Consider the following 14,463-nt stretch of genomic DNA (forward strand, 5'->3'; position numbering starts at 1 on the left):
ATGTGGGCTTTAGACATTTGAGAAGGAAATTCTAGGAGGTTATAAATAGAAACACTTTCCAGGGGAGTTATTACTTGAGGAGAGCTTTTCACCCTGTTCCTCTGAGTGAGAAGGGGATTGCTTATGCCCCCATCACACTTCCATCCAGGCTCAGCAAGAGTTTGGATGGAGGAAGCGCTGGATGCAACAATGGAGCATTGTTTCTTTCCTACCAAATTGGAAGCTGTTGGTAAGGGGAGATCAAACAGAATAAAAAACCAGCCCAACTATGCTTTTACCAAATTACAGCCCTGTTAACAATACCATGTACCTTCTCAATTTACATTAGACCTTAAATTACCTAAAAGTTAGTTTCATTGGTTAAGATCATTCCTTTAATTCCACAGACACAGACCTTGTGTCTATATGCACAAATACCTAAAAAAAATAGTTATACAGCTAAACAAGCAGGCCTGTGCCCTCCAAAAGACAGTTTTTTTTATCAGAAAACAGATATAAATACAATAGACAACTTCTACTTTCATGATTAACATTGGGCCACATTCTTCCCTCTGCTCAGAATCTCATTGCATATTACTTGTATCTCAGAAAACAAAAACAAACAAAACAACCCACAAAAAATAAAAGCAAATTACATTAATCAAATTGACATTTTAATTGAGATCCATGTTTGCTTTGCAACAGTTTCTCAAAGGCTATGCTATGATGAAACACAGGAATCAATTTAAATGTGACTAAATAAAAGCACGAATATCAGGAAATAATTCTGCATTTGGAGAAGACTGGATAGAAATGGATGGAAGACTGGATAGAAATTTTAATTAAGATGTACAAGATTACAAAAAGCATTAGGAAACATCCTTACAGAAATACTTCTCTTTAGTTAAGGCTTTGAAATGAATTTTTTTCACAAGTATGGAGGCACCTCTAATCTCAAGGCAATAATTGAGAAATAAAAGTTCTTAGCATCCTTAAACATAGAGCTAGACAGGCATTTTCTAAACAAACTTAACTTTACAGTAATGAGCTATTAATCTGAGATTGATTCTTGCCACTGGGATCTGTCAGTGTAATTGCCAGTGACTCAGTTGTTCCAAATTTATTAGATGTTTATTAGATGTTGGGGGGGAATTTTCAACCCACCACAAGCAAATAATGCAGTATTTAATGGATGTTATTGTTTAATTTTTTAATATTGATGAAAATATTTACAATAGAATAGAATAAACCAGGTTGGAAGAGACCTTCAAGATTATCGCGTCCAACCCATCAACCAATCCAATCCACCTAAACAATTAAACCATGGCACCAAGCACCCTATCAAGTCTCCTCCTGAACACCTCCAATGATGGTGACTCCACCACCTCCCGGGGCAGCCCATTCCAATCCTACCTTTCAATCCAAATTTTAGCACTCATACCTATGGCTTTTACTTTCAGTATATCTTTGTGTCGAGTGTCAGATTTCATTAAAAAAAAAAAAACAAGAACTTGATACTATATAGACAAATCTTCTCTATATTTATGTTTAAAAATAGTCTTTTTAAATGAAGAGTTATAGAAGAGTCTGCTGATAGCTTTCTTCCAGCTCATGTTTACCACAGATTCTATTGAGCTTTTTCTAAATTAAAGCATCCATTTTAGAGTGTCCCACTGCCTCCATGTGGAATCTGTTTCCTCCCTCACCTCCCCTCTAAATTTTACAAAATATAAAAATCAGTAGCTGACAATTTAAAGCAAAAATATAAAGCACTATAACATTATCAACATTACTTTTACTGAACTAAGTTCTGAACATTCTAGGAGCTTTGTGACATTTTAACCAGACTGTTGAAAAGGCACAGGTTTTTTGTTCTCCAGGACCTCCAGCAACAGTTTTTTCCCCAGCCTGAAAGTTAGGTACCACTGATAGGAAACAGCAAACTGTCTGCTCAGAAAATTGGCAGGTATCTGATTGTCCACTTATATTAGAATCCACCTAATTTTACTGATTCTTCTGCCACAGATACCCTGTAAATATATAACAAGAGTTTGCAAGAGGAAAAGAGGTAAAGTTACTCTTATATGTACCCAGGAATGGTGTAACAGTGATACAAACTACTCATCATTAAAATCTTCACAAAGCTGTCCAACTCCATGGTAGTTTCTGTTCCATGGTATTACATAAATGGGAAAGTTATTTTTACACATGAGAGAAGTTTGGTTGTACATGAAGAAAGTTAACTTTGGTCCATTTGTCCAGCTTCCTAAGGACAACATACTGGAAAGATGATCACTGACAGTTCAAAAACCAATTTAAAAGCAAACAAAAATAATCAGGTATTTTATTCCTAAACCTGCAGTGTGGTTATTTGTCCTAGTCATCCACCTTTTCATTCTGTGTGTCCACTAACTGTTGAGTTTAAGTCTTCAGCTTGTTCATGATCTTCCTTATCTATATTATCTACTTGATTAATTTTATTTTCTTCTGCTTCTCCTTGATCAATACTTTCATATTCTACTTGTTCCAGGTCTGTTCCATCTACAAGTTCTGTCTGTACATCTTCCATCTGTATTTGATTTACATGCTGAACATGTAATTGCTCCACGTGAACTTCAGCACCTTGTTCAGGCTGAATGTGTTCAACTTCCAAGTAACTAATTTGCACCTGTTCTTGCAGTTCCTCCATCTGTGTGTCTTTCACTTGACTGTTCTCCATGAGATCCTGATGCATCTGTTCCACAGTTACCTGTGCAGGATCCACTTGTACCTGAATTACTGGTAGGACATGGACTTGCTCCACTTGTTCTATTATAGTCATTGATGTTACTGGTTCAGCTTCCACTGGAAGAACCTGTTCTGTCACTATTTGTTCTGAAATATTGTGCATTTCTTTGAGATGCCTTCTCAGCTCACTACCTTGCATAAACCACAAATCACATAAGGTACAGTGGTTGGGTTTGTCACCGGTGTGTATTACTAAGTGATCTTTAAATTGATCCCAGCTGTTAAACACACTGTTACAAACCTGAAACAAAATATACAGTATGTCAAACAGTGTCAACAGAAACATGACAAAGTATAGTGCCTACTTCAGATCACAGATTTGTATAGTGTAGCTTCTTGCTACTTGGATTTAAAAGTAAACAAACAACAACAACAACAAAAACAACCAAACAACCCCCCAACCACAAAACCTAAACAAACCACCCCCTCTCCCTCAAACAATAACAAAAACACACACCCCAACCCCACATATGTTACAGATAAAACCTGAAAAGTCAGCTTCAGATGAACAAAATACCTAATATTTATTTATTTTTAAGAATCACTGTGCCATTTGAGAGTTGTGCATACATAGGATAGCTACAAAATTTATGAGTCAGTACAGCATTTGAAAGTTTTCTTATTTTAACCTTATGTGAAATTTGCATACAGATTCATGCCCAAATAGATGCCTGGTACTACAATTTTGTGTAAAAAACTATTTTTGCAATAATATTGTATGATGAAAGTGTAGTACAAACCACCCTTTTACTGAAGTTCTAGATGCAGTCCTACTAGCCAATGTTTTTCTTATCAGCTTTCATTTGTTCATGGCATTGTAAGATTTATCTGACTATACTAAAGTCTCAATTTTGCCATTAAAAAAAAATATATGAGTGGTTTCAGCAGATAAAAATCTCTTAAAACTCCATCCCTTTTAAGTCTCTTCCAGATAAAAGTACTGCTTTCACTGCAGACATACTATTTTCACAAAGCACTTGAGTACACTTCCTTCCCTTCAGCTGACACTGAGGTAAGTAGTCTGAAAACAACACACAGAGGACTGCAGAAATGAATCAGATGCTGGGGTAGAAGAGAGAAAAGAGTAGAGTTAAGCTTGAAGTCAAGAAACAGGCTCAGGGGTCTTTGTCCATGCAAGTGTTCTTAGCTGCAGAAATAAGCATTTCACTGTTGGCAAATACTTTTGAAACATAACATTCTATCTCAATTTTCAGCAACAGAACAGAAGAATGATGTAGTATCTGGCAGTAAATAACTCTGTGTAACAGAGTTGAATATCCCCCATTTCGCTGTTGAAGTCTTAAAGCCATGTTTGTGATGCTAACAATGTGCTTTTTGTCTGCCACCCCCCCATGCTCATGCTTTAGAAAGTTACAACATACACTTCTTAAAATACTAACCTCATAGATAAGCACTCAAAATTACTTATTCATAAATAAATTTAATGACTATCAGTAATGTCCAAGCACATAATTACTGTTCTTGCCACATATAGCCTAATCCAGTACTCAATGCATACAATGAAGAGCACCAAAAGTGCTCATCAAGCAAGTGCAGTTTTGTTTTCTTCTCTTTGTTCAGTGAGTCAAGATTTTATATATTCAACACTATCCAAATTTAGTTCTAAAGAGAAAAAAATTGCAAATTTAGTTCTAAAGAGAAAAAAATTAAGAAAAAATTATCCAAGAATTGCTGTAGGCTGAAATACCACTAACTGACATTCACAATATCTGTAACAAAGCTGTGATGAGGTAAAGCAATTAAACCAAAGAGTCGCAAAGACAAAACAGTATTTTCAAATGAAGCTACTAGGGACAATTTTGTGTTATAGAGTAGTTCTCATGTTCAAAACAAACTTATATTTAAGTTCAAGCTATGCTCCCAAGAATTAACTTCAGACTAGCATAACAGCTAAATGATGCAACAGCATCAGTGAAACTTCTGATTAAATTATTTGATTAGCAACACAGAATTCATTCATCTCCTGCAGTATTCATTGCTTCCTGTGAATATGATCACTGGGATTTTTTAACAAATAAATCAAATATCCAGCAGTTTTTACTGCACAATTCAATTTAACCTTGAACCACAGCCATCCTGTGAACTGAATAATGTGAAAGCCTTAAGAGAGGAAGAGTGTGAAGTGTGTTATTATTTATGACTATCACAGCAGTAAAGCAGCGAAATGACAAATAAAAATGCTACAATCAACCTCAGCTCTCATATTTTCTAGCTTTTCAGAATCAACTTTTAAAATCTAAGGAACATTCTTCTGAATAGCTTTTCAAATGTCAGCTACATATAGTGACTAAGTATTCTAGCTATCCATCTACAGCATTTATATTTGCTTAAAAGACATTACAGATTGTCATAAATTGGAATGACTTCCCAGACAAAGTCAATATTATTGGTATTAATCAGAAGTTCTTTGTATTTTGGACTTTAGTGAAGCATGCTCACAAGCACAAAAGGCCTAGGTCAGTGCATCAAGAACCTTGAAAAGGAAGCAGAAAGATCAGTAAGATGCAGATGAACACTCACCTACCCAGAAGAATCTTTCTGATAAACAAGGTATTATGAAGTTCCATAGCAGTAATTCTATATTTTAAATAGAACTATTTAGATATACTAATTTACCCTCATGTTGTGGTTGAATGCAATTTTTATAATTTATATTACTAAAAGTAGTTACTGGAGGTATAAGCCTACTCTCATTACATTTCCTGCTCAGTACTCCCTCAGCACAGGAAGGAGATATCTAGTCTCAGACTCTGCTACTTTTATTACCCACCTGACATTCATACAGCTTCTTTCTTCCCTTTTTAGCTCCAGCTCCAGACTGACAGGCCGTTAGATGACATTTGAGCGTACTATTCCTAGCAAAATGTTCATGGCAGTTTGGACATTCAAATGGTTTTTCACCTGTTAAGACAGACACAGGGATTTGTAAGTGTATAAAGCCAGTGAGTTTTTGGTCAGATCTCCTGTGGTGGCTTGGAGAGAATGGCCTAGCCTTCTCTCCCTCACAAAGAGGAAAAAAAAACCCGCAGCTAGCCGGCCGGAGAAGCAAGGAAAAATGCTATATTTTACAAGCAATTTGGGGAATGCAGGATATATACACAATATACAGTATTTACAACATATATACAGAAATATACAGCAAAGTAAAAAAAAAACAGGAATGAAATTCCCTCCGGAGGAGGAGGGTTCCCCCCCTGTACCCCCTTCTCCCCCCCTTTTCCCCAAAGAGGGTTAGAAAGAGAGAAAAAGAGCAGTTATTCATTAAAGCAGAGCGTTAGTCGGCCTTATCTGTTCAGGGTCACTCTGGCAGGGAGCCCAGAAGCAGACGAGCTGGACAGGGAGAAGGAAAGCAGCGAACTGAGAGGAAAATCCCAACTGCACCTAAACCTAAAACTGCATTCTACCAATCCACCAATGAAATTAGTTTAGAATATCTAATTGTATTCGTTAATATTCCAAAACATTCAGCCATAGTGTCCCAGCACGGTCTCTTTTCTTAAAGGCACAGCCTCAAACGGCCACAGTCCACCCCTTCTAAACAATTTCATTGGCTGTTCACATTGTCCATCCAATCCAAAACAATATTTTACAGTTCGTAAGTAAAGTTCATAGTCCCTTCCAGCTATACTCAGATGTAGATGATTCAGACGTCCAGAGGGACCTCGACAGACTGGACAGATGGGCAGAATCCAATGGAATGGCATTCAACAAGTCCAAGTGCCGAGTGCTGCACTTTGGCTACGGCAATCCCATGCAGAGATATAGGCTGGGGTCGGAGTGGCTGGAGAGCCCCCAAACAGAGAGGGACATGGGGATACTGATCGACAGCCACCTGAATATGAGCCAGCAGTGTGCCCAGGTGGCCAAGAGGGACAATGGCATCCTGGCCTGCATTAGGAATAGTGTGGCCAGCAGGAGCAGGGAAGTCATTGTGCCCCTGTACTCTGCATTGGTTAGGCCACACCTTGAGTACTGTGTCCAATTCAGGGCCCCTCAGTTTAAGAAGGACATCGAAACACTTGAGTGTGTCCAGAGAAGGGCAACAAGGCTGGTGAGAGGCCTTGAACACAAGCCCTATGAGGAGAGGCTGAGGGAGCTGGGATTGTTTAGCCTGGAGAAGAGGAGGCTCAGGGGTCACCTCATTGCCCTCTACAACTACCTGAAAGGTGGTTGTAGCCAGGAAGGGGTTGGTCTCTTCTCCCAGGCAACCAGCACCAGAACAAGGGGACACAGTCTCAAGCTGCGCCAGGGGAGGTTCAGACTCGAGGTGAGGAGAAAGTTCCTCACCAAGTGAGTCGTTCGTCATTGGAATGGGCTGCCCAGGGAGGGGGTGAAGTCATCGTCCCTGGAGGCGTTCAAGAGGAGATTGGAAGTGGCACTTGGTGCCATGGTCTAGTCATGGGGTCTGTGTTTATAGGTTGGACACGATGATCCTAAAGGTCTCTTCCAACCTTAGTTATACTGTGATAATGTGATACTGTGAAAATCAGGAACTGAGAAAAATGGAAAACAGTTTATCTCTTCACCGACGAAGCAAAGAAAAGGAAAACAGGGATTCTCAGGGTCTCTTAGTTGACTCAGGGTTTTCAGGGTTCTCAGGGTTCGTGCACCGTAGATTCCTCGTAGATTCTTCCTTTGGGCGCGATGTTGTAGGACGACGGAGATTGGGAATCAATACGGCTGACCAATGTGATCGAGTATTGTTCCTTTATTGTTCCAGTGTTGCAGACCTATGTTGCAGGCCTGAGGTGCAGGCCTATGGAGCAGGCCTGTAGTGCAAGTATAGCACTGTAAAGTGTAGAAGAAAAAGGAGACAGGAAAGGCAGAAGAAGAAGTGCGTAGCAAGGCAACTGCTACAACTTATATAAACTCGGAGAGCCTCGTTGGCATAGTTCCATTGGTTCCCTCTGAGTGACCACACATTGCACTATTACAGATTATTGGTCCAACTACTAATGACACAACGAGGTTGTTGATGCAGGTGCATGTCATGTTGTCCCAAGATAACTGTCCATGTTTATAGCTACCAGTGTCTTGTTTTAGTTACATGCTGCAGGCACAGCAGTGTTTTGCTCCACTGCTAGCTGACTCTGCATTTATTACTGAGCATGGCCTACCACCATGTCAGGCTCTAGGCCTGCACTGCCAGATTGCTCACACTGCTCGTCGCTGGCATTGCCACACTATGTAGCTGCACAACAGTTTGAAATTAAACTCTTTCAGCTAAAGTTCTATTTCTTTGTGGAATACACTGACTTTCACCATTCTCTTGCATTACACAATAAGTGTGACCCGGACCTTCAGCTGAAACCACCCCTCGGACAGGTTTAGCCTCTCCTGAGGGTGAAAATACCCAAACAGTTTTACCTAACAGATTATTTTCTCTAACAACAGGATCTCTATCAACTTCTGCTTTCTGTGGCAGATCTGAATGTGCAGGTCCAGCGCGGTTCACTGGGCCTCTACTATTTACCAGCCAGGTTGCTTGTGCTAAATGTTTTTCCCAGTTTTTCAAAGATCCACCCCCCATGGCTTTAAGAGTGGTCTTCAACAAACCGTTGTAGCGTTCAATCTTCCCTGAAGCTGGTGCATAGCAGAGAATATGGAATATCCACTCAATACCATGCTCTTTTGCCCAGTTCTTTACAAGGTTGTTTTTGAAATGAGTTCAGTTGTCTGACTCAAACCTCTCTGGAGTTCCGTGTCTCCACAGGATCTGTCCAGACCAAGAATGGTGTTGCGTGCAGTTGCATGTGGAACTGGATAAGTTTCCAACCATCCAGTGTTTGCCTCTACCATAGTAAGCACGTATTGATTACCAGAAGGAGAACGTGGTAGAGTGATGTAGTCAATCTGCCAAGCTTCACCATACTTGTACTTGGACCATCTGCCACCATACCACAAGGGCTTAATTCGTTTTGCCTGCTTAATAGCAGCACAAATGTCACAGTCATGGATGACTTGTGTGATAGCATCCATGGAAATATCTATGGATCTGTCATGAGCCCACGAGGAATGTGAGCATCAATGTGTCTCACTTTCACTGGAATTCTCTTGATTCGATCAGCAATGTCCTGCCATGGGTCGGCTGCCCAAATGGGTTTTCCTTTCCTCTGCCAACCATTCTTTTTCCAGTCCTTTAGCCAATCCCATATAACATTGGCTACCATCCATGAGTCGGTGTGGAGATAAAGCTTTGGCCATCTCTCATATTCAGCTACGTCGATAGCTAGCTGGACAGCTTTTACCTCTGCAAACTGACTGGATTCTCCTTCTCCATCCTTCGCCTCTGCAACTCGGCGTGTTGGACTCCACACTGCACACTTCCACCTTCGCTTGTTTCCAACAAGACGACAGGAACCGTCTGTGAACAAAGCATATTTCTTTTCATCATCAGAAAGGTCATTGTAAGGAGGAGCTTCCTCAGCACGAGTTACTTTCTCCTCTGGAGGTTTAGCACAGTTGGTACCTTCAGACCAACTTGAGATCACCTCCACTAGACCAGGCGTCTCAAGATTCCCCATTCGAGCCGTCTGTGTTATCAGAGCCATCCACTTAGACCGTGTTGAGTCTGTGGCTTTTTGCCACAGGCACCAGGTTGGACCATTGTCACTTGCAGCCGTGTACAAAATGTTCTTAATGTCTGGACCATCTCGGACAGGTCCCAGACCCATTGCTTGAACTACCTCTTGCTTTATCTGGTCAAAGGCTGCTTGTTGTTCAGGTCCCCAGTGGAAGTTGTTTCTCTTTCGAGTCACATCATACAGAGGTTTCACAATTTGATTGTATCCAGGAATGTGCAGTCTCCAAAATCCCACTATCCCCAAGAAACGTGGGGTTTCTTGCTTGTTCATGGGATTTGCCATGGTAGAGACTCTATTTACCACATCCACTGGAATGTGTCGGCGTCCATCCTGCCACCGCACTCCCAGAAACTGAATATCTGTAGTAGGTCCTTTCACCTTGTCTCGCTTGATGGCAAAACCTGCATTCAGAAGAATGTCAATGATTTTGTTACCTTTCTCGAAAACTTCTTCAGTAGTTTTACCCCAGACGATGATATCATCGATGAACTGGATGTGTTCTGGAGCACCGCCTTTCTCCAGAGCATCGTGGATCACTGCATGACAGATGCTTGAGCTGTGGATCCAGCCCATTGGCAATCTGTTGAAAGTGTACTGGATTCCTCTCCAGGTGAAAGCAAACTGAGGCCTGCATTCCTCTGCTATGGGAATAGAGAAAAATGCATTAGCAATGTCTATGGTAGCATACCATTTGGCCTCTTTGGATTCCAGCTCATACTGTAGCTCCATCATGTCTGGTACTGCTGCACTCATAGGTGGTGTTACTTCATTTAGGGCTCGGTAGTCCACTGTCAGACACCAGTCTCCATTCTGCTTCCACACAGGCCACACTGGACTGTTGAAAGGTGAATGAGTTTTGCTGACGACTTTCTGACTCTCCAGCTGACGAATCAGATTCTGAATGGGCAACAGAGAGTCATGGTTGGTTCTGTATTGTCTGTGATGCACAGTCTGAGAAGCAACCGGCAATTTAATGTCCTGTATCTTGTGTTGTCCCACAACTGCAGATTCATCAGAAAGTTCAGGTCTAACAGACAGCTTCAGTTTTTGTCCATCAATTTCTACAGATGCTACTCCAAAAGCCCATTTGTAACCTCTAGGGTCTTTGAAACGCCCTTCTCTCAGAAAATCAATTCCCAAAATACAAGGTGCATCAGGTCTGGTCACAACTGTATGCTTCCTCCATTGTTTACCAGTTAAACTTATATTAACCGCCACCTTACTTAACTCATGAGATCCACCAGTGACTCCAAGAATAGTTGTAGACTCTGATCCCTGATAATTTGATGGCAGTATGGTGCACTGTGCTCCTGTGTCAACCAAGGCCCTGTACTTCCGAAATTTTGAAGTGCCAGGCCACTGGATGTACACATCCCAATAGATTCTGTTATCTCTGTTATCCCTCTCCTCCCCCTGGCAGGAGGCCGGGCACCCCTAGTTATAGGGAACATGCCCACATGTGCATTGAGCACAGTGTACAGTGTTATAAGTGGAGCCACTGTTGGAGCTACTAGAGTTGTTCTGGGGAACTGTGGAAGTAACAGCTACCCTTCTGGTATTGCTACCTCGGGTTCTGCCACTTTGCAGTTCCCTCAGTCTCCTGAAAAGATTAGAAGTTGGTTGGCCATCCCACCTGTTCATGTTCTCACCAAACTGATCACGCAGAGTTATCCAAATGGTCCTACGTGACTGCCTTGGTGGTCTGTTTTGATTTGATCTGTTTTGGAATGACCTCTTTGGAGGACGTGTATTCCTCACAGATGAAACTTGTATCCACCTGGAGGAAGAACTATCTTTTTGTGCCAATTGGTATATGGCATCCTTCAGCTCTTTCATGCAATTCTCAATGTTTCCAGACAGAGTTTCAATGGCTGAAACCAAAGAAATACGTGTCATGCCATCCTCCAATTGTCTCATTTGATCAGTGAATTGGCCAACCGTAGGAGGATCAAATTCTCTCAGGCGCTTAATTCCCTCATCTATGGTAGTCCAGGGCTTAGGATTCCATGGAAGACCATCTTGGGAAGGGTATCTCAGGGCAACTGCCATTAAAAGGCGTATCCACAGATTAACCTTACCGAGAACCTTGCCTAGATGTCTATCTATTCCATTATCACTCGAGAGATTTCCTGAGTTGCTGACTTGTCTCCAACTGTTAGAGCTGGAGCACCTGTATCATAACATCTACTAAGCCAAGCTAGAACTGGCTCCTTATCTGCTCTGGTGTAATCTTTACGGACATTTCTAAGTTCTTCCCAGGGTGAAGAACATTCAGAAATGTTATCTCCTTCCTCCTTTGCCTCCTCTTCCTCAACTTGTTGTCCAAATAATCCTGCTGTCACTCTCCTAATGATCTCTTTAAGCTGAGAAGCACCACTGCTAGCTGCTGTCCTAGCTGCATCTCCATCCTGTTTTGATCTCACTAACTCCACTAGATCTTTAAAACAAACCTTCTCTTCCTCCTTAGCAGGATCTTTTCTAGTAGAAGGTCCCTCACCAGGATCAGTCTCCTGCTCTTCTCCCCCATTAGCTCCTGGATCAGCTTTGGCCTTTCCACTTCTAGTCTTTAAAACTGCTACTTGCTTAATTGGAGCTGTGTTTGAATTTACAGCCACCTTGACAGAAGCTGACAGGTTTTGAGACAGATCAGCTGCTGTGGAAGTGGCTTCCGGTCCTGCCGAGAAGGTGGGCGGAAATGACTTTGCCTCGTTAATGGCTGAAGAAGAAGGGGAAGCTGCCATGTTAGGAGATGCCGCCGCCCCTGGCTGCTTGCCAGAATCAGCAACAGAACCGTTCAAAGCAGCCTTTCCAATAGACTTTTTAACTTTATCTTTAACTGATACAGATTCTCCATTCTCCTCATCACTGGACGTCTCTGGGGCTGACCCAGAGGTACGCCTCCTCCTCTTTGATCTATGCTTAATAATGAAACATGCTCTGGACACCTTTTTCTCCTGGCGCAAGGAAAATAGCAAATACACATTAATTATCACCGAGAGCAGGATTACACACATGAAATAAATCACCTTTGGGTCCCAGCCATCACTTAAAACTACTCTTTCACCTACTGGAATCTTAAACTGCCTTATCTCAATCAGGAGAGTGCTAGAGGTCACATTTCTGTATCTGGTAAGCCAAAAGAATCCCAGACAGTGATCATATAGAAGGCGGATTTTATACACAAACTACAAATATAACTTCCGGAGGAGGGAATTTCATTCCTGTATTATTGGGGTTTTTTTTTCTTTGCTGTGTATTTCTGTATATATGTTGTAAATACTGTAAATTGTGTACATATCCTGCATTTTCCAAAATTGCTTGTAAAATATAGCATTTTTCCTTTGCTTCTCCGGCTGGCTAGCTGTGGTTTTTCTTCCTCTTTGTGGGGGAGAGAGGGCTGGGCCGGTCTCTCGAAACCACCACATCTGCCTTCTTCCCTTCTCCCTTTTGTGTAGGTTGATGATTATGCTGTAAAGGTAAGTCCAATTGGATTATTCTACAGAAGAGAAAGACATTCTATTTGGACTTTATTTATGTAAACAAAAGGGCAAAAACATAATGGGAAGCATGACTCTCTTTTATAAAAGAGAAAACAAACCCCATAAACAGACAACAATGTAATATAATTCCCAGTGCAACTTAAGGTACATTTAGGTTTTTATGGAAGTTAGATTACTATTCTGATGAAATATCTTAAAGAAATATCCATTATTTCTCTCTTTTCACCTGATGATATTAACAATGAAAGACTCAACATTAGTATATACAAAGTGACACAGTAAAGGATAAAGTATTTAAATAATAAAGTTTTATCTAAAAAAAAATAACAGCTTATGCTTGAGAGACGAAAATGAGCTCCAGAAAGTCTCCTTGACCATGAAGTAGCAATGCATTAGTGTTAAAAACAAACCTCAATTTCATCTGAAGTAGTATATTTTTTATTTCCATCATCAAGTAGTAACAAAAAGTAGCTAGTGTCTCTGTTTACTAATTTCATCATGCACAAACACAATGAAATTCAAGGAAATTAAAGAAATTGCAAATAGTGTGTTCCTTCGGAAGTTCTGATAATTAATCTGTGGAGGTACCAATACCAACGTAAATATTGAAACAAACTACTTAATGAACTCCAAAAGAGGCCGAGATATTTCTGTGAGTAACATAAGAATCTATTTTAGCTAGATTAAGAGCTTACATTTTCAAGAATGCAGCAGTTACTGACTCCTGAGATGGAAAGCAAATAAACCTGTATTTTCAGAAATAAAGAAATTGAGAAGTGCCTAACTAGCTTCAAAAGGAAATCCACAAGTAGCCTATGATTCTCACTTATACACTTAAAGGCCACAGAAAAATGTTAAATGGCAGGAATATTTTCCTTAACTGTTATCAAAGGCTATGTTTTTGGAGACTCTTTGCTACAGGTAATACAGTGGATGCTGTATCAGTCTTGTAGATCAAAAATTATGGACTTAGCATGAGCAACCAAATACATTGGTAAGCCAAGAGGATACTACAGAATAAAACTCACACCACAGACCTTCACCTGCACTGAGATTTGGTCACATTTAATGAGTTACTTGCAACAAGGCACCACCCAGTCAAGGACAGATTTATTCTATTCTTACTAAAATTCTTCAAAGCATTCTGCCAAAAGTACCTGAAAGGGAAACTTCAAAGACAACAGTGGTGATATCCAAAGGCTAAAAGACATTGATTTGCACAGTGCAAATCAATGCCGCAACCTCAGCTGCACTAGAAAACAGAGAGCATGTCACCCTACATCTAGCTTGAGAATTTAGGGTTGCTAGGGAAATGGATCCTCAATTCATCCCACATCAAGGCCAATGATACTGAGACATCCTGGGCCTGGAATTGGACCGCAGGCTGGAAAGTGCAGAATAAGGGAACTTCGATCAGTAAATCATAGTATCATAGTATCAGTCAGGGTTGGAAGGGACCACAAGGATCATCTAGTTCCAACCCCCCTGCCATGGGCAGGGACACCCCACACTAGATCAGGCTGGCCAGAGCCTCGTCCAGCCTGGTCTTAAACACCTCCAGGGACGGGGCCTCGACCACCTCCCTGGACAAC

The 14,463-nt window shown here is 41.0% G+C and overlaps 1 protein-coding gene across 3 annotated transcripts in view; it reads right to left on the reverse strand.

The window, feature by feature from the left end:
- Positions 1-257: 257 nt before the first annotated feature.
- ZNF131 (zinc finger protein 131) overlaps positions 258-14,463 on the reverse strand; it is a 79,968-nt gene continuing 65,762 nt past the window's right edge. For all 3 annotated transcript variants that reach the window (XM_068155397.1, XM_068155398.1, XM_068155396.1), the window contains exons 6-7: positions 5,558-5,688; positions 258-3,007 (exon numbers count right to left, since the gene is read on the reverse strand). In XM_068155397.1, the coding sequence (XP_068011498.1) occupies positions 2,372-3,007; positions 5,558-5,688 (767 nt within the window). In that variant the 3' untranslated portion in view covers positions 258-2,371. The remainder of the gene's footprint in view (positions 3,008-5,557; positions 5,689-14,463) is intronic.

This window comes from Melanerpes formicivorus, unplaced genomic scaffold, assembly GCF_026170545.1.
Source record: "Melanerpes formicivorus ecotype bairdi unplaced genomic scaffold, bMelFor1.0.p_v2 SCAF_31, whole genome shotgun sequence".
Lineage (NCBI taxonomy): Eukaryota > Metazoa > Chordata > Aves > Piciformes > Picidae > Melanerpes > Melanerpes formicivorus.